At 54.7% G+C, this 17,466-nt stretch overlaps 2 protein-coding genes across 2 annotated transcripts; one reads left to right on the forward strand and one right to left on the reverse strand.

The window, feature by feature from the left end:
• Positions 1–5,266: 5,266 nt before the first annotated feature.
• LOC128803124 (uncharacterized) lies at positions 5,267–6,855 on the forward strand. The gene is made up of 3 exons (XM_053969771.1): positions 5,267–5,347; positions 6,018–6,327; positions 6,440–6,855. Exons 1-3 carry the CDS (start codon positions 5,267–5,269, stop codon positions 6,850–6,852), a joined length of 804 nt encoding a protein of 267 aa, XP_053825746.1. The 3' UTR covers positions 6,853–6,855.
• A 3,868-nt stretch (positions 6,856–10,723) lies between these two features.
• ZIC2 (Zic family member 2) lies at positions 10,724–15,507 on the reverse strand. Its single transcript, XM_053970284.1, has 3 exons — positions 14,432–15,507; positions 12,532–12,695; positions 10,724–12,336 (listed from the first exon to the last, which is right to left on the reverse strand). The coding sequence occupies exons 1-3, from the start codon at positions 15,432–15,434 to the stop codon at positions 12,076–12,078; spliced, it is 1,428 nt and encodes a 475-aa protein (XP_053826259.1). The 5' UTR covers positions 15,435–15,507; the 3' UTR covers positions 10,724–12,075.
• Between the last annotated feature and the right edge of the window lie 1,959 nt (positions 15,508–17,466).

Raw genomic sequence — 17,466 nt, forward strand, 5'->3', positions numbered from 1 at the left:
TGTTCTTTCATAATAGCAAAACTGGTATGAGCTGTATATGATGTAATCACTGTTTATTAAAACCCAACCATTGGCTGGGGGAGTTTTGTATGTTAGTGTCATTCTGGATTAGGTGGTGATATCTCTAGTGTGCTGCACGTGGGAGCCAATAATTCTGGCTGCACGTCGAACCACCCCAATAGCTGATGTAGTCGCTTAATATCTGGCGTGAGTGGTGAGATGAATGAGTGCTGCTGGAAGCTCAAACTCCTTTCACAGCTGTATCAGGAGGGCTTTTTGTTGCCAAAAGCTCATGCCATAGCCTGTGATTTCCGGCAAAGGTATAGCAACTTTCTGGAAGCACAGTGGGGCAATAAAAGATGTGCTAAATATACAAGTCCATGGAAGGCAAATAAAACATATGAGATTTCTTTTGGCTGGTAGTGGTGATTGGTTGGTTTTGCTTGGGAAGCAAGAACCTAACCCTAAAACTGGTTTTTTGCACCTCCATGTGTGCCTTCTGCTTGTTATTCTCCTTTCTGGAAAAAAGGAAAAAAAAAAAACATTGCCACTGTATAGACAAAGGAAATGAGGGGTGTTTCCCGTGTAACTGTTGCAGTACTAGGTTACCATTACATTTTACATTACCTTCTGTGTCGTGGAGCATCTTTTTTCTATCTTATTCGTGTCTCCAAGGAGGTGTGGGTTTCCATGGGTGTTTGAGGGCAGACAGGGCCAGCAAGCCGGGGGCCTGAGATGCCACAGCATCTGCTGAGTTGGCAGGCTGGCAGTGGAGAAGCCCACACGCTGTGTGGGATGAGCCCACGTGGGTACCCTGAGAAAGCATTGAAAGTGTAAGATAAAGGGCATCAGTGTGAAAGGGCTCGTGAATGTGGGTGTATCCCACGAAAATAAGAACGAGTGTAGCAAAGACTGCTCCTTCCCTTTTCCCGCTGCTTCAGAGGCATGCTATCAATTGTCTAGTTTCCAATGGTACCGGGCTCCAGGCACTGCCACGGCGTTTCAACCTGCCCGTGCCCGGGAGTGGAGCTGAGCCCCGACAGCCGCCGCCGCCACCGCTTCTCGGCGCGGTGTGTGCAAACGCCGCAAAACACACACACACACACACGCACACACGCACACACACACACACACACACACGCGGACACACAGACACACAGACACACACCCCGAGGCGGGAGACACCGCGCCGGCCTCGCAGAACCCGCCCCGAACCTCCCCGAGATTTCTTGTCCGCTGCTTATTCCGAAGGCGCGTACGCGGTCCCGCCCGGCAGTGCGGGGAGGACCAGGCGCTCCCAGGAACTCCCAGCACCGGGGGCACTGCAGAGGGGGCGCTAGGAGATGCCAGAAACCGGGAGGGAGCCGCAGCCCTGTTTGTTCACGTCCCTCCTGCTGCAAGAGCCTAGAGGGGGCGAGGGGCTGGGATTAACTGTGGGAGGTTACTCGGAGGCTCGGGAGCCTGGCAGGCACATTTCACAAACTGATGGCACAGCGTGTGCGTGTACCTCCCGAGGGCTGGCGCTGGGGCATTCCACGAGGACTTCGCCCCTCGTTGCCCAAGTCGCCCTGGAGGCGGGGACCGCCTCCCCAAAAGCCCAAAAGTACCTTACATGCCTAGTGCGGCAGACGTCTAAAAGTCACCACGAAATGCCGAAATGCCAAGATGAAGGGCACGGGGAAACGCAACCCTAAGCCCCTCCGGTGCACCGGAGCGGACTCAGGGACCCATCACTCGGTGGCCCCGCGGGTGGGAGCCCAGCGTTTCTCCCGGCAGTGAAATTCAGGGCAGCAGGATGCACGGCCCCAGCGGGGCGGAGGCATCCCGCTATTACCGCCGCGGGAGAAGTGAGAACAGGACGCTGTAGAGCCTGGGCTCTCTGGAGGAGCTGTTCCCGTGCCTGCGGGACTGAAGTGCCAGGACGCACATCCCTTTTGTATTCTTTCGAGGGGAGCCCCTTTCGGTGCTTCCTCGGGGAGGACAAACGGGGGGAAAAAAAAAAAAAAAAAAATTAAACTTTTTATCACGTTACAAAATTGCGTTCATCGGGTTTGGGGACAAAGCTGTCTCTGACTTTTACGTTCATTCTCCCTAATGCCGCGGAAACATGAACCTTTCTAGAGGGCAGGAGCACCCCGAAGGACTTGCGAGTCAAATCCCCCTCAGCCGCGAGAGGACCTCCTGAACCCGGCTTCCCCTGGCCTCAGTCGATGCTCTTTATTAAAGGTAACTGTCCCTTTTTGATAAAACCCCGCCGAGAAGGGTTAGGTTCCTAATTCTCGGGAGGCAGACGGCGTGTGTTGGCTGCTGAGCATCGGACTCTCCGACCAGGGCGGGGCAGTCGCTAAGTGCACCCCTGCCAGCTCTGTATGCACGAAGTACCTTGACAGGGAGAGACGTGGGGTTGCTGCGCCAGTTTGTTACAAATCCATTAAAGGAAAGGCTCGGGGGGCAAGATGTGGACCCCTCTCCAGAACCAACAGTCCACCTGCTGTAGACACCCCAAATACCTCGGGGCACCAGCGCGGCTGCTGGGCAGAAAGCGCAGAGAGGAGTGCAGGGGCCAGCCCCTGACGGGAGAGCGGGGCAGGCGCTCACGGGGGGCCGGGGTGTGCGAGGCCAGGTGGGCCGCTGCCCCAGGCACGTCCCGTCAGGAATCGCAACGACATCGCCCTCTGAGCTGAGGGGCGCGGGTGGAGGGGATACCCTGCGGGGGGAACCGCGCTAGCAAACGCCCCCGTGAGACTCCGGCAGCCTCCGCAGGCGGAACGAGCCATCCGTAGATAGTCCCAGAACTTAATTTAAGAGCTGGAATCGAGAAACTCGCCTCCCTTTCTCTCTCTCATTCTCTCTCTCTCTCTCTTTTTTTTTTTTTTTTTTTTGTGGGGGTGGCGGGGGAGGGGTGAGAGTGTGGGGAGGAGGCTTGGTGGCCGCAGCCGTCTGCCTTAGCAGGTGTCGTTTGTCCCAGACGGGAAAGCCTCCGCGCCCCGCTGCTGCCCGGCGCTGCCGCCCCCGCGGTGCGCGCAGCGAGCGCGCAGGTAGCGAGAGGAAAGCGGCCGCGGCGACGGGAGCGCGGGTCGGAGAGCGCTTGGACGGGTGCGGACAGCGCGAATGGCGAGGCCCCAGGAACGGCAGCAACGATGCCTGCGGTACAGGAGGGCTTCCAGCGGGAAAAGCCCCTGCCGCTCCTCTTTGCTGTTGGGCGCACGTCGGGCCGCGACGGCGAGCGGTCAGAGAGCTCTCGGCCCGGGAGCGACCTTGGCGTCGCGGAGGACGTTCTGTGGCCCCGCTTGGCAAGGGCCGGTCCTGCTTCCCCTCCCTGCGCAAAGACAGCCCAGAGCGCACTGCGGGCTCGTCGCTTGCTTCGTTCAGCTCTTGGGAGCTACTTGGATCAGGGATAATTTGGAAGGATGAGAGGAGAAGTAGTTTTATCCGTTTCCTAAAGCGAATGATCCTTCTCCTTCCTTTTTTTTTTTTTTTTTTTTACTTCTTCTCTAAAGTAATTTCTTTTTCGATATGAGTACCAAAGATAAATAAATGCGGGCAAGTATGCCCTGCTCCCCCCGCCTCACCTATCACTCCAGTGACGTGGGGAAAGACTTGCGAAGAAGCAGGAGGAAATTATGGGCAACGCTAACACCATCGAGTACGCTCCTCTACGGAAAAAAGAACAGAACAACAAAACCCATAAATAGGGGATGGAAGAAAAAGGACTTGCAGCAAAGCCCCCCTCTCAAGCCCCAGGGGAGGAATAGGCAGTAGGTTACCGGAAGGAGCAGAGATTAAGTCTACCTTTACCATGCTCAAAATTAAGAAGCATCCTAGTGTCTGTGCTGCTGAACAGCAAGGAGGCTTTCAAAACGCCGCTTTGCTAGGTAAAAATTACTCCGGGCACCTCTCCCGCAATTCCTCCCCCTCTGCACACCCCGAAACCTGCCGAGGAGCACGAAATCTGCCTGGTCCTGCCGGGCACCTCCACGGAGCAGGCCTGCAGGTTTTCCTGTAATTCCGGGATTCCCTGTTGTAAGCTCTTAAACAGAATATTGAAAACATTTTCCTTATGGTGCCTGTTCTTGCCTTGTAGCGCTGGTACTAAACAAATAAGAAAAGTGTGTTAAAGGGAGGCTACGGTTACAGCATCTTGGCCTAATATTCCCACATATAATTAAAACCATAGCCACAATAATGCATAAATAAATAACAGCAAACAGAAGGGACCATTCCTGTCGAAAACAACTGTTTTGGCTGTGTCAGTGTATTATTTTACTGGAGAAGTCTACGCTGTTCCCTCCTAATTTTATTTTAATTTATTTTAGTGGGAGAGACAGCAGGGAAAGAAATGATGCATTTGGGTTTTTTCTTTTAAGTCCATGTTTAGTTTTAATTTTCCTGTATTTTAAAATAAACACATTGGCTGCAGAGTGTTTGATCTTTGCAAGAAGGAAGCCTATATTGTAAAGGAATGTGCAGCAGTTTGGTATGAAAATGGGGTTGTGACTCACAGCTGCAGGCAGAAAAAAAAGGTGTTGTGGTGTCAGCCAGAGGTGTTCAGTCTAATAACTCAAGCTGTAAACTGTATCCTCTAAAATTACTTACGTAGTAAATCACTCTGGAGTTAAAAAATAGACTGGAAAGTGTAAGGGAGGGGGAAAAATCTTTTAGAAGTTCCCTTCATGAAAATTATTTGTAATGATGGGAATTAAGAGTTTAATATCTCCCTCATTTTCTTATATGTGAGGCTGATATAGTTAATTGCCACTATATAGCCGATGGTGCTTACTCTCGGTCGTTCTCGAAGCAGCAGAAACTTGAAACGCGTGTTTAGGGATAGCTGTTTCATTGACTGCTTTACACGGTTTACAGCTAATTTTGACCATCTCGAAGAGAAAAAAAAAATTAAAGAGACAGTCAGGGCAGTGAAAGATCTTAACAATTTTGTATCGCAGCAAAAACCCTCGGAAAAGAGCCTACTGCCTCTGCACAGCCGAGGGGAAAGCGCCTCTGACATGCCTCCCTCCCCGAGACACGGCGTGTTTCCATCTCCTTGCCTCGCGTAGTTGTATTAGTCTGGTAACAGTTGGGAGACTGGGGAGGCTTTGAAAGGAGAGCTCTCTTCTAGCGTAAGAACTGGGTTTGCAGGACTCCAGTCAGGGAGAGCAGGGGGGAAAAAATTAACACTCAACTCCAGTGACATCTGCAGCGTTTTGCTGCAAAGGAATGGAGCGAGTAATGTAGCAGAAATCCGAAAGGAGTATCCCAAGTCGAGATGCTGCCTTTCAGAGGAGCTTTCCCCGTTTCAAGGAGCAGTTTCCTTCGCTGGAAAGGAGATGTTGGCCGTGACATTCGGGTGGTTGCACCTCGGCTGATAGGGAAAATAACTTGCTGGGAAGATTTCCATCAATAGACACATTGAGAGATGGGGGAAAAATTAAAATAAGCAAAATAAGAAAAAAGAAGACAAAATAAAATTTAAAAAAAAAAATGGGGGAAATGCCCTACGGACGTCAACAAATGTTTACGGTGGAAATAAGAAGTCAACAACAATTAAAATCTGGAAGCCACGTTCATTAGTATTCAGCACATACGATCTATCTTTTATGTTTATCTTTCTCCGCGGATCAATATTGTAGCAGCATGTGCCGGGAACAAGCAGAAATCTGGCCACTGCATGTGGCTGACCTTTCCCTCTCTCCCTACAGGTCACATCGTCTTCATCAAAACAGGTCAGATCGTCTTCATAACTATCATCACCTTATGCGGCCACAGCCACGGTTCTCATTAAAACCGGTATTAATCTAGGCGCTGTGGCTAAGAATCAAAGCAGAAGGGGTGTTTGCCCACACAGAGGAATTAGCAGTCTAGGAAGAAGAAGAAGAAAAAAAAAAAAAAAAAAAAAAAAAAAAAAAAAAAAAAAAAAAAAAAAAAAAAAAAAAAAAAAAAAGTTGGAATGAAAATTGCTCTTTTTCTTTTCTTTTATTTTTTCTTTTTTTTTTCACCGCAAACTGCTGTACACCGAGATCCAGCCCGAACCCGAGCACACCCGCACAACCCCCGTCTCCTGCGGGGGCTCCGCGGCCAGGAACGCGGGCCGGGCGGCGGGTCGGGCCAAGCCCCGTCCCTGCTGCCCCCGGGACGCCCCGGCCGCCGCCACTCACGGACCTGCGGAGGCTGGGGCGCTGTGCCGAGCCCCACAACATCCGCGCTCGGCGGACCCCCGCGGACAGGTGTCGGGGAGATCCCGTCCCACGGAGACAAACCCTGCCCGCCTCGGGCTGGGTCACGCCGGGTGCCCCCCGCGGACCCCACGGCCCCCCAGCCCCCTGCGAGGTGCGATGCCGCGCGTGTAAAACACCCGCTCAATCACTTACTGGCGCTTGAATTACTCCCCACCCCCCTCCCCTGCTTTAGTTGCCGATTATTTTCTTTTTAACACCAAAAGAGCGTCCTTCTCCCTCCGGCACGCAAGAGCTGATCCCGCGCGTGGGGCTCCGGCGCGGCGAGGGGGCCGCTGGAGGAGTCCTCGCTCCACTCCGGGTCCAGACGCTTGTTCCTACCAGTTCCCCCGCGCTCCTCACTGAAAAGGAGGAGCTCCTTATTGAAAACCTCCTCATCCCCGCGTTTGGGACCACGGGCGAGGGATGCGGGGGATCCTGCTCATGTTTCCCGCGCCGTGAGGAAGTGGGATACGCGGTCCTTTTTGTGCCGCGCTTCGTTTTCTCGGGACAGCAGTTAGGCAGCTACTTTGAAATGTTTATTAAAGACATGAAACCTCTAGTGAAGGTCTTCCCTCACCCGGTCGTCTTGTCCTTCTTCTCTTTTTCTTTTTTCTTTTCTCTCTCCCAAAAGTATTAAAGACAGAGAAACTGTCCAGAAAATAAATTTTAAAAATTATAAATAAATAAATAAACAAACAAATAAAAAAGAGAAAGAAAGAAAGAAAGAAAGAAAGAAAGAAAGAAAGAAAGAAAGAAAGAAAGAAAGAAAGAAAGAAAGAAAGAAAGAAAGAAAGAAAGAAAGAAAGAAAGAAAGAAAGAAAGAAAGAAAGAAAGAAAGAAAGAAAGAAAGAAAGAAAGAAAGAAAGAAAGAAAGAAAGAAAGAAAGAAAGAAAGAAAGAAAGAAAGAAAGAAAGAAAGAAAGAAAAGATGAGGAAACCCCAAGCACTGGGGAAGACTTGCACTTTGGGACAGAGGGGGGCACCGTGCCCTGCAGGGTGGGACAATAGTTCTTGCTTGCTCTGCTGCTAATATGCAGCTCCATTCCTGGTCGTCTGGCTCAGGGAAAAGAGGAAAAAAAAAAAACAAACAAAAACAATAGGGATTAAAAATCCAAAACCTAAGAGGAATCAAAAAAAAAAAAAATGAGGGGAGGAAATAAAGAGGAAGGAAAATAAAAGCGACCCACGAAATTAAAAAACACCAATTAAAAAAACAACCCTCAAAACCATGCGTGAAGATGACAAATAGAAAAATATACATACCTCGCTGTGCCCGGGAGCACATTTAGCGTGACTTGTGGCTGGGGAGAGGTTTGGGGGAGCCTGCTATGTCTTCATAGCGGGCAGGAAATGTGTACGAGTTTCTGAAAACAAAGAGGAAACTTAAAAGGCTCATACGGGTTTGAGGAGATCTGGCCAGAGCCAAACGGAGCGGCTGCAGCCCGGTCTGCTGCCCCCCGGCACCGGCGGCGGGGGTTGGCCGTGCAGGGGCAGCCCCTTGCCCGCCGCGGAGCCCCGCCGGCACCGGCAGCGCCAGCGGCACCGCCAGGCTCAGGAGCCGCTCCACGCTCGGGTTCGGGCTAGAGCTCCTGCATTTTATTCCATTTCGGTCTGGGCTGTTGTCATGTCTGTTTGCTCGTTGGGAGATTGGTTTACCTTTGGGTTTGGGTTCAGGTTTTCTTCTGCCGCTACCGGCTGCAACCCAAAGCCACTGAGCAGCCAAGCCAGGTGAAGCAGAGCGGGGGCAGGTGAAGGCAGAGCCCTGAACTGCCCTCCAATTGCGGGTGAGAGGGACAAAGCACAGCCTGTTTTATAGACGGACCCTCAAATTTTTTGGCTTGAGAAGAGAGAGTAATTCCCAGGGAAATCAACCTGTCTTTTCAGGGCGTCCACAGGAAGAGTTAGGAGAGGATTTCATTATTAATAATAACGATAAAAACTAAACCCACCCCTCCATGCTGCTTTTCCCGGTATAAAGGAAGAATCACACCACTGCAGGACAGCCGGCCAAGTGGGGCTGCCACAGCTGGGCACGGGATGCCGACAGCGGGGCAGCGCCGTACCTCCCGCTGCTCACCGACGGCGGGGGCCGTGGGGCCGAGGCGACCCGGGAGCCGTCGGGGCAGAGTCGTCGGGGAGTGCGGGCCACCGGCCGGGACACCCGCTCGCTGTGGCTGGGCATGAGGGGATTGTGGAATGCCAGGGCAGGCTCGGGACTGCTGGGGAAGCCTCAGGCCTCCCTCCAGATTGGTTCCCAAGCTGTCTTCAGGGCCAGGGCAAGGAGATTTGGCAAGTGCAGGTTTAGTGTAGGAGACAAAGCTGGGGAGAGGGAGGGGTTTGGGGTTGACGGTGTCGAGGTGGACAAAGGAGAGGGGCGAAGAGGAGGACTTCGGGGCCAGCGGGCCACCCTCGCACAAGGCTGTGAGAGGGATCTTGGCTCCTCTACCCCCCTGAAAAGCCCCAAGCCCTGAACCTGATAACTTCCCGCTCTCCTTTAAGCGTGGCAGGGCCGGGCCAGGGTCAGGGCACGAGGGAGGCGGGTGGAGAGGGGCTGCGGGCGGGATGCGCCAAGGCGAGGGTCAAGTTCAAGGCCAGCCTGAGTAGGACAGGGAAGGAGGGGGAGCTTACTCACTGCCACAGCCGCCACGGCCGCATCCCTGGGCCTGCTGGAGGAGAGGCATCCCTGCCGGAGGGACTGGGGCTGTCCCTGCTGCCACACGACCTGCGCTTTGGCCAGAGGGAGGCCGCTTACCCCCCCTCAAGGATCATCCCTGGGCTCCTCCGAAGACAGAACGATCCGAGGGGAGGGACAAGGGGAGCCCAGTTCCCGAGCGCTTCTCTCCGGTCGGAGCGGAGCCCACCTGGGCAGGGGACGGTGGAGCGGGGTTGGTGGCCCTTGGGCAGGGCTGCTCGTGTGCCCCTGGGCCCGGGAGGGGATTTGGGCAGATGGTGTTTGGCAGGGATTGGCTCTGAAGCGGGACCCCCGTATGGTTTTTCATCCGTGGGAAGGCCAGCAGTACAAGCAGGGATCCTCTCAGCTGCATTTCCCACGGATGTCTCCAAGGGGCAGGCGGCATATGCCAGTGATTTTAATAAATATATATTTTACGTAATATTATTACCGAACATAAATTAGGTTTTAATAACAGTTTGATTACCCGGGGAGCTGCCGGGTTCGCGGGGATGGCCGCTCTGGGAGGAGCACGGCCGCCGAGGAAGCTCCGGATCCGCTCCACATCTAAACTTCCTTGTCAGCGGCGGGACGGGGAGGAGGGGGTGTCTTTCCCTCCCTCCTCCCCTTCCCTTGGGTGTAGGTAACTCTCATCTCACCCCAGAAGTGAGCAGGACCCCGTGTACCCTCATCTCCTCACCTAACTCCCTCACACCGGCCGGAGACGGCTCTATTGATATTTGAACACACGGGACAAAGCCCGAAAAACCCAAAACGACGACTGGCCCGGGGGGGCGAGAGCGATGGGCTCGGCCGGGTGCGAGGAGCAGAGGGCTTTTCCCGGCTGCACAAGCTGCCGCTGAAGGCAGCGCAGCCACCGCAGGGCGCTCGGAGCCTGGCTCACAGCACTGCCTCTTCGCAGGGCGTATTTCGGTGGCTTGACAAGGCCGAACTTTTTCCACGATTTCCCTGCCGCTGTCACGCTCGCCTTGTCTGTCCCGATACGGCGGGCTGTGCCCGGAGAGCTGCTGTCCGGCTGCCCTGCACGGGCTGCTCCACCGGCCGGGGCCCGACGTCTCACGTGGAACCAAACGCCGGGCCAGCATCCAGGGAAAATCATCGTCCGGCTGCTCTCCGTCCTTCCCTGAACACATCTGACAACCCAAACCGCTCTCTGGGCTAAAATGAAAATATATACATATATATAAATATAATTAAAAAAAAAAAAAAAGAGAGAGAGAAAAAACTCGAAAGGGAAATGTGAGCTCTCGGTCATCACAACTTTCTTCTCTCCCGGGCTGTATGGAGGCTGCCAAAAATATGACAACACGGGAGGCAAGGACCATCTACGGCTCAAAGCAGTCGAGCTCAGAGCCTTGTCATTGCCCCTCCACCTCCGTCCCGAAATGCCCCCCCCTTTCTCAGCCTGTGGGGCAATGATCTCCCCAGCCAGACAAGCATCGGGGAGAGAGGGGTGAGCCCGAGGAAGGCAGGAGCCGGAGGAAGATGCGCTCTCGCCGCTAAATATATTACTAAAGGAGATCTTGCCGTGAAAGTAATTTGGAGAATATGCATACCCTCCCTCACCATTTTCTTTCAGCTCAGAAGCTTCATAAAGTTTTAGGGGCTTTTGTGGCTTTTTTTCCCCCTTTTTTTCTTTCTTTTTTTTTTTTTTCCTTTTTTTTCCCTTCTGGTCGGGAGAGCCCAGCTGGAAGGAATCCTCCTCTTCCAGTAACCAGCGGAAGTTTTAAAAGCATTTGTTTTGCAGTCGCCGCTCAGCTCATCACATACCTTACAGCAGGTTTCAGAGACCTTTGGCATAAAAAGGAAACAGCTCGTGTAGTTTCAACACGTTTTATTATATTTCTGTATGCATTACTCTCAAAACATATCACAAGAAATGATGAAACCACTTAAACCTTCAAATAAAAAATCTGAAACAGTTTATGCTCACAATTGTACATATTTATAGTTAAGAAACATTCTTTATAAATACTGTTTCCTCTGTAGCAAGTTAATACCATAATTTAATTACAAATGGATAAATATGGTAACAGGTATTTACAGGAGGAAGGGCATTATTACGGAAAAGCTAACGGCACGACGTTTATTTTTCCTCACAATCTTCCGAACAGGAACTAACAAATTGAACTTGCAAAAGCACTAAAACATCACATGTAAACCCAGCTAACAGAAAAATACATTCACAAGCGTTGTTGTTCGTGTGTGTGTCTGTGAGTAACAGAATGGAGACTTTGGCACGGTATTTCTTCCCCAGTCTATAGCTGAAATGCAGTTTACAATCAAGTTGCTTCTTAAAAAAGAACACAATATTCAAGATATCACAATTACAAAAGAAACCATTTTTTTTCTTCCACGTTACTTTTTTTTTTAAAGGGATGAACTAAAACAGGAGAAGAGAAGGAAGTGGGGAGGGAGAGCAGGAGAAAAGAAAACAAGTCCGTCGCTTTCTCGGGGAGGGAGAAAGGGTGAGGGGGAAGAAAGATTAAAAAAAAAAAAAAAAAAAAAAGAAGCAGAAGAAAGGGACCAATCCGTGGTTTACAAACGGGACGATCTTCTATACACCGACAATCCAGGAAAACCTCGTTCCCCACCTCGCCGGAGGAAGGAGAAGGCCGCTATATACACAGTTCGTGGGACGGGAGGGCGCAGGCTGCTCCGGGCGGGGAGGCGCGGGGACCAGAGGAGTTTGAGTCTCTGATCTTTTGTCTGAAGACTCCGGAGGGAGAGTTTCTTTCCACCGGCTTGGGAAGCTTTTAGCTGGGTGATGTGTTGGTGGCGCATGGGGTTGTTTCTCTCTCTCTCTCTCTCTCTCCCCTTTCCGTTCCTCCGTTGATTTACTCATTCTCTCATGTTTTTTCAGCACATAGTTTTTGGAAATTTTTTTTTGCTGGTTCAAAATGTTTTCAAAAAGAAAAAAATCCAACCAAAAAAAAAAAAAAAAAAAGAGAAAAAAGAAAAAAAGACGCGAAGGCGGGAGGGTGTGGGGAGATGAAGGCCCCCTGTCCCCATCCTGCTCGGCCGTCATTTCGCTGACGGCGGGTGCGGCGGCATCTCCCGGCGCGTCTCCGGCGGGCTCGCTCGGTCCCTCCTGCCCGCCGCCACCGCCACCGCCGCCGCCGGGGCGGGGAGGGCGCGGCGGGGCCGTACAGAGCAGTCCGGCGGGGCCCTACACGTACCACTCGTTGAAGTTGGAGGAAAGGCCGCTGTGGCCGCCGCCGCCGCCGCCACTGCCGCCGCCGCCGCCGCCCCGGTGCACGGCGGACACGGCCGCCGCCGCTGCCGCCGCCGCCGCCGCCGCCGCAGGGGAGAGGTTGTTGGTGCTCTGCGACTCGGCGCTAGGGGACACCAGCCCCGGGGGGGTGGAGGACTCGTAGCCGGAGCTGGCGGCCGGGGAGGATTCGGAGCCTTGCGGGGACGACTCGTGCACCTGGGGGGCAAAGGCAACACGGCCGGGTGGAGGGGGGATGGCGAGGCCGCGGCCGCCCCCCGGGCGCGCCCCCCGCCGCCGGCCCGGCCCTCCGCCGCCCCTGGGCCCTGCGCCCGCCGCCCGCCGCCCCGTCGGGGCGCCCGGCGCGGGGCGGCCGCCCTCCCGCCTCCCGCCGCCGGCTGCGGGGCCGGGTACCTTCATGTGTTTCCGCAGGGAGCTGGGGTGGGTGTAGGACTTGTCGCACATCTTGCACAGGTAGGGCTTATCCGAGGTGTGGACGTGCATGTGCTTCTTGCGGTCGCTGCTGTTGGCGAAGCGCCGGTCGCAGCCTTCGAACTCGCACTGGAAGGGCTTCTCCCCTGCAAGAGAGCGGCCGCAGCAGCGGGGTGAGCGCGGCCGCCCCCGCGCAAACCTCGCACAGCTCCGCGCCTAGTTTCCCCGCCCTCGCCCTCCTCTCCCAGTCGCTTAGTACAGCACTTTCCCAAAACAAGGGGCTGGGCGGCTGTGTCCCGGTACCCGCAGCGCCGGAGGGCCGCGTCGCTCACGCGTTGCCCTGAAGCGAGGCAACCCCCGTTCCCCACCTGGTTTTCCTACTAAAACCCCGGGGATATCCCCGTCCCGGCATATTGCCTGATTTTATTTCAACCGGTGCCGACACACATAGCCAGCCCCGAAAGAGAGTGAAGAAGAAAGACGATAAAAAAAAAAAAAAAAAAAGCAAGTAAGCATCACCGAGCCGTTTCGCCTCGGTACCAAATCCGCTATCCTGTTAAACTGGAAACCATTACCGACAGATTTAAGGCTGGGTATATTGTTTCATGTATGGATATTCAAGATAAACGCACATCCGCTGGGAAAACTAAACGTCTGTAAAATACTTCATTTAATTTTCATAGGGATTCCTCTCGCCCGGCTGCCAGGACTCCAAATGCCGGGGAGTACTTTGGAGGTGAGAACTCCACATTCCCCCGCCTTTGGAAGGGGAAGCATTTAACATTAGATTCCATTAGCACCTAAATTGTTTCTTAAAGACATCCGCTCAGACACAATGACTTCAGCGCGGGCATCTCATGCAAATACATTTCTCAAATTTTAAACCTTGTTAAAGCTCGTCTCGCACCTCGCATCGGGCTTAGCACTTGAGAAAACAATAGGCCTCGAGATTTTTAGCCTTTCTCCGGGTAAATATTTGGAGTGGAAGTCGCTAAAATATTTGGCCGTCTTTTATGAAATAGTCTGGCACGGTTTGAGCCGGCAGGAGTAGTAAATGAATAATAGATGAGGCGGGAGGATGCGTTTATTTTTGTTACCCTTCGGCTCAGGCGATTTTCCATCAGGAAAGCCTGAGCTCCCTCGACCCTCTTCCACCTGATTTGGGTGGAAGTTTCCGAACTTTAAATCCTCTGCTCCCTATTACATAATTTAATAAACTGTTACAAAAACACCTTCAATCACATCGAGTGAGACTTTAAAAACGGGGTTTTGTTAAATGAGAAAATTTTATTGCCTTGCTCACACCATTTAAATTTAATGGAAAACATTCCCAGAAAGGGACTTTTTGCCACTTCTAACGGCATTTAGGACTAATGATTGATTTTGCACCTATTTATATAGGTTCTCTCAGTATCCATAAATAAAAGCCATGCTCACAAGCGATGAAGTTGTATGCAAATACGTTGCATAGAGCAAATGACTAAGGCGTTTCAGATGCATGGATGGATGGACGGACGGATGTCTTCCCGTATTTTAGCAAGACGGCAAAATTTGGTTCACGCTGTAGTCCGCGTTTCTGCGGAAAGACTCCGCTGAACCTCAGCACGAATCTACAGCTCTCACTCCCAAACTAAAACAAATCAGTAAAATATCCTTTCGAAATCTGGAATGGAGGTGGGTGTATGCTTCTGGGGAAGAAACCAAAACAAACGCAGCCATGTGATGGAGAGGGTTAAAAAAAAATAAACTGGAAGCTTATTTTATCACCCTCCTAATTTAACATCACTCTGTCTGAGTATCTATCAGTTTACATATATATATACACACATATATAGGCACGGGCAGAGGGAGGAGGAAATCTGGCGAAAGAAACACGAATTACCTGTGTGCGTCCTTTTGTGAATTTTGAGATTTTCTGATCTGGCGAAAACTTTTCCGCAGCCAGGGAAGGGGCAGGGGAAGGGTTTTTCTCCCGTGTGCACTCGGATGTGATTGACCAGTTTGTATTTCGCTTTGAAAGGTTTGCCTTCGCGGGGACACTCCTCCCAGTAGCAGACATGGTTGCTCTGCTCGGGTCCCCCAACGTGCTCCACCGAGACATGGGTGACCAACTCGTGCATGGTGCTGAAAGTTTTATTGCAACTTTTTTTGGGGTTGTTCAGCTGTTCGGGATCGATCCACTTGCAGATGAGCTCTTGCTTGATGCACTGCTGCCGCATGTAGCGGAAAAAGGCACCTGGGTGGTGGTGGTGGTGGGCTGCCATGTTCATGCCCATATTCATATTCATGGGGCCGTACTGGTTGTGCAGCTGAGCCGCCGAGTAAGGGTCAGTCCTGGGGCTGGAAACCTGGCGGTACTGATCCGACCGGGCAAATACCTCCCCCGGCAAGCCCAGTCGCATCTGCCCGTTGAGAACATTTTGGGAGGCGTGGGGGCCGTGCTGGTCGTGGATGCCCGGGAAGAGGAGGTGGCTCTGAGCGTCCGTGTGCGGGTGGTGCAGGCTGCCGGCCGCAGGGCCGAAGATACCGTGCTGTCCGCCGGCCGGCGACGAGTCCCCGAAGCCCCGGCTGCGAAACAAGAAGTCCCGGGTAGAGTTGAAGGGCGCCCCGGAGTAGGAACCGACATGAGCGGCGTGGGGGCCCAGGGCGGCGGCAGGGTAACCGGGCGCCTGCGAGGTGAACGCCGAGCTCTGCCCGGGGGAGAGGTCGTGGGCGCCGGCGTTGAGCTTGAAGGCGCCCATGTGCGCCGCCGCCGAGTCCACGAAGCTGTTCTGCGCCGCCAGGCTCAGCTCCCGGTCCTGCATCTCCGCCGCGGCCGAGTGGTGGTGCCGGGCGAAGGTGCCCACTCCGAGGGCCGGGAACTGCGGGCCGGCGTCCAGCAGCATGTTCCGCGCCGCTCCGGGGACGCAGCCGCTGCCGCCGCTGCCGCCTCCCCGCTACAGCCTCCGCCTCCGGGCTGCCGCCGCCCGCCCGGCCGGGCGCGGGGCCGCCGCCGGTCCGCTCCGCTTCCCCCCGGTAGCCGCCGCGTCCCCCCGCCGCCGCCCGTGCCCGCTTCGGCCCGATGCCGCCGCTGCCGCCGCCGGCGGAGTCGTATCCGGAGCCAGGCAGAGCAGAGTCCAAAGGCGAGCGGAGAACCAAAGTGTATTAAAGGAGCTGAGGCGGGGGCGGGCAGGGGAGGGGAGGGGGAGCAGGGGAGGGACGGGGCTGGGGACGGGGGGGCGGGGGGGGGGGGCAAGGCTCGCCTCGCCGTTCTCTGCGACACACACGCACGCACACACACACACTCACACACACAGACCCGCGCACACGCCGCCGCCGCCCCCCCCGCTTCCTCCGCCGCCACCGGGATGTCAGCGCCGCCGACCCCCGCCCGCCCGGCCCCGCGCCGCTCCCTGCGTGGGCCGCGGCCCTCCCCGCCGCCCCGAGCACCCCGCCGCACCCGGGGGCCTCCGCTTCTCGTTTTATCCTCCGCCGGGCATTAGCGGTGTCTCTCACGGAGAAAAACTTGCAGCCGCGGGTTCCCACGGAGCGAAGGGACCCGGGGGGTGCCCCGCGCCGTGCAGCCCCCGCCCGCCGCGGCGGAGGGGGGCGAGGAGGGGGGTGCCGGAGGCGGATTAAAAACAATAAGGGCGGCGGTGGGGGTGGGGAGGGGAGGCTGGGGGCGGGAAGGGGCAGGGGAGTGCCGGAGCGCCGCGGCGGCGGAGTTGCAGCCCCGCTCCGCCCGGGCCCTCGCTGCCTTTCGCTCTTCTGTTTATTTCGGTGGGCGCTGCCGAGGCGGCGGCTTTTTATTTCCCCCCCTCCCCCTCTTTTTCTTCCCTCCCTCCCCCGGCCTCTCTCCTTCTCCCCGCCCGCACTGGCGGCTCCTCTCCCAACGCCGCCTTCACCCGCCGCCCGGCCGCTCTCCCGGCTCCCGCTCATTGGCCCAAGCCGCCCCGTCCATCCGGGCGCCCCCGGCCACCGGCTAATGGCGGAGCGGCCGCCCCGAGCCCTGCCCGCCCCACCGCCCGCCCCGCGCCCCGCCGTGCCACCGCCGATCGCCCCGCGGCCGCCCGGCCCCGCACCGCACGGGCCCGCTCGGCGCCGGTGGCCGCCTTCAGTCCCTCACTGCCGGTGGCTTCTTGATTTTTTGGGGGAGTCACCCCCTCCTCCCCCCCCCCCGCCCGTCTCCCCCGCGGCGAGGGGAAGGGGTGGCGCGGGGAGAGGCGCGCCGATCTCGGAAAATATCGATGTACGCTTTGGCATGTGATCCTGCCTCGGGAGGCAAACAAACAAAGCGAGGGGCTTAAAATATAACCCCCGCAGCCCCTTTTCCCCATTTCGGCTAAAGCAGATGAAGCCCGTGATCGATAAAGGGAGCGAGGAGGGAATCAAATAAAAGTCACGTTGACGGGGCGAGGGTGGCTGGGACTAAAAAACTCAAATCAAATAAAAATGAAAATATAAGACGGAACGGTCGCCCTGGCTGTTTGGGCTTTTTAAACCACTTATGTGGGAGCAGAGAAGTCGATCTGCGATCTGCATGTGTTGTGAATGTGTATCTAAGAGCAGATGTTTTGGACTTTTCCTTGTCTTTTCTCTTTCTTGAAAAAAGAAACAAAAACAAACCCGAAAAAAAATCCCTACCCAAAACCCCACCCTGCCATTGTTATTTGGAAACCGGATTCTTACATGGCAGGAATAAAAAGCGTAAAGCCGGCACACACACACGCACCCGCACACACACAGAGCAAACAAGTCCCCTTCCCCTCCCCCTCCAGTAAATACACGTCTGGCCCCTGATTCGGTTTGTTTTGTAGTGGCTGAAAAATAATCATCTCGAGGCCAGCAGCTCACCAATAAATAAGGCTTTGTAAAAATCAAAGCCTGGCGTAACATTTGCCGTCTTAACCACCCTGGACGAAACCTTGCGTCTCCATA

This window comes from Vidua macroura, chromosome 2, assembly GCF_024509145.1.
Source record: "Vidua macroura isolate BioBank_ID:100142 chromosome 2, ASM2450914v1, whole genome shotgun sequence".
NCBI lineage: Eukaryota > Metazoa > Chordata > Aves > Passeriformes > Viduidae > Vidua > Vidua macroura.

Coding starts and splice junctions, on each gene's coding strand:
- ZIC2 (XM_053970284.1), bottom strand. CDS start 15,434: ATGCTGCTGGACGCCGGCCCGCAGTTCCCGGCCCTCGGAGTGGGCACC. Junction 12,696..14,431: donor TCACAAAAGGACGCACACAG/GTAATTCGTGTT, acceptor GCTCTCTTGCAG/GGGAGAAGCCCTTCCAGTGC. Junction 12,337..12,531: donor CCCTGCGGAAACACATGAAG/GTACCCGGCCCC, acceptor TTTGCCCCCCAG/GTGCACGAGTCGTCCCCGCA.
- LOC128803124 (XM_053969771.1), top strand. CDS start 5,267: ATGCTGCCTTTCAGAGGAGCTTTCCCCGTTTCAAGGAGCAGTTTCCTT. Junction 5,348..6,017: donor ATGTTGGCCGTGACATTCGG/GTGGTTGCACCT, acceptor CTGTACACCGAG/ATCCAGCCCGAACCCGAGCA. Junction 6,328..6,439: donor GCCCCCCAGCCCCCTGCGAG/GTGCGATGCCGC, acceptor TAACACCAAAAG/AGCGTCCTTCTCCCTCCGGC.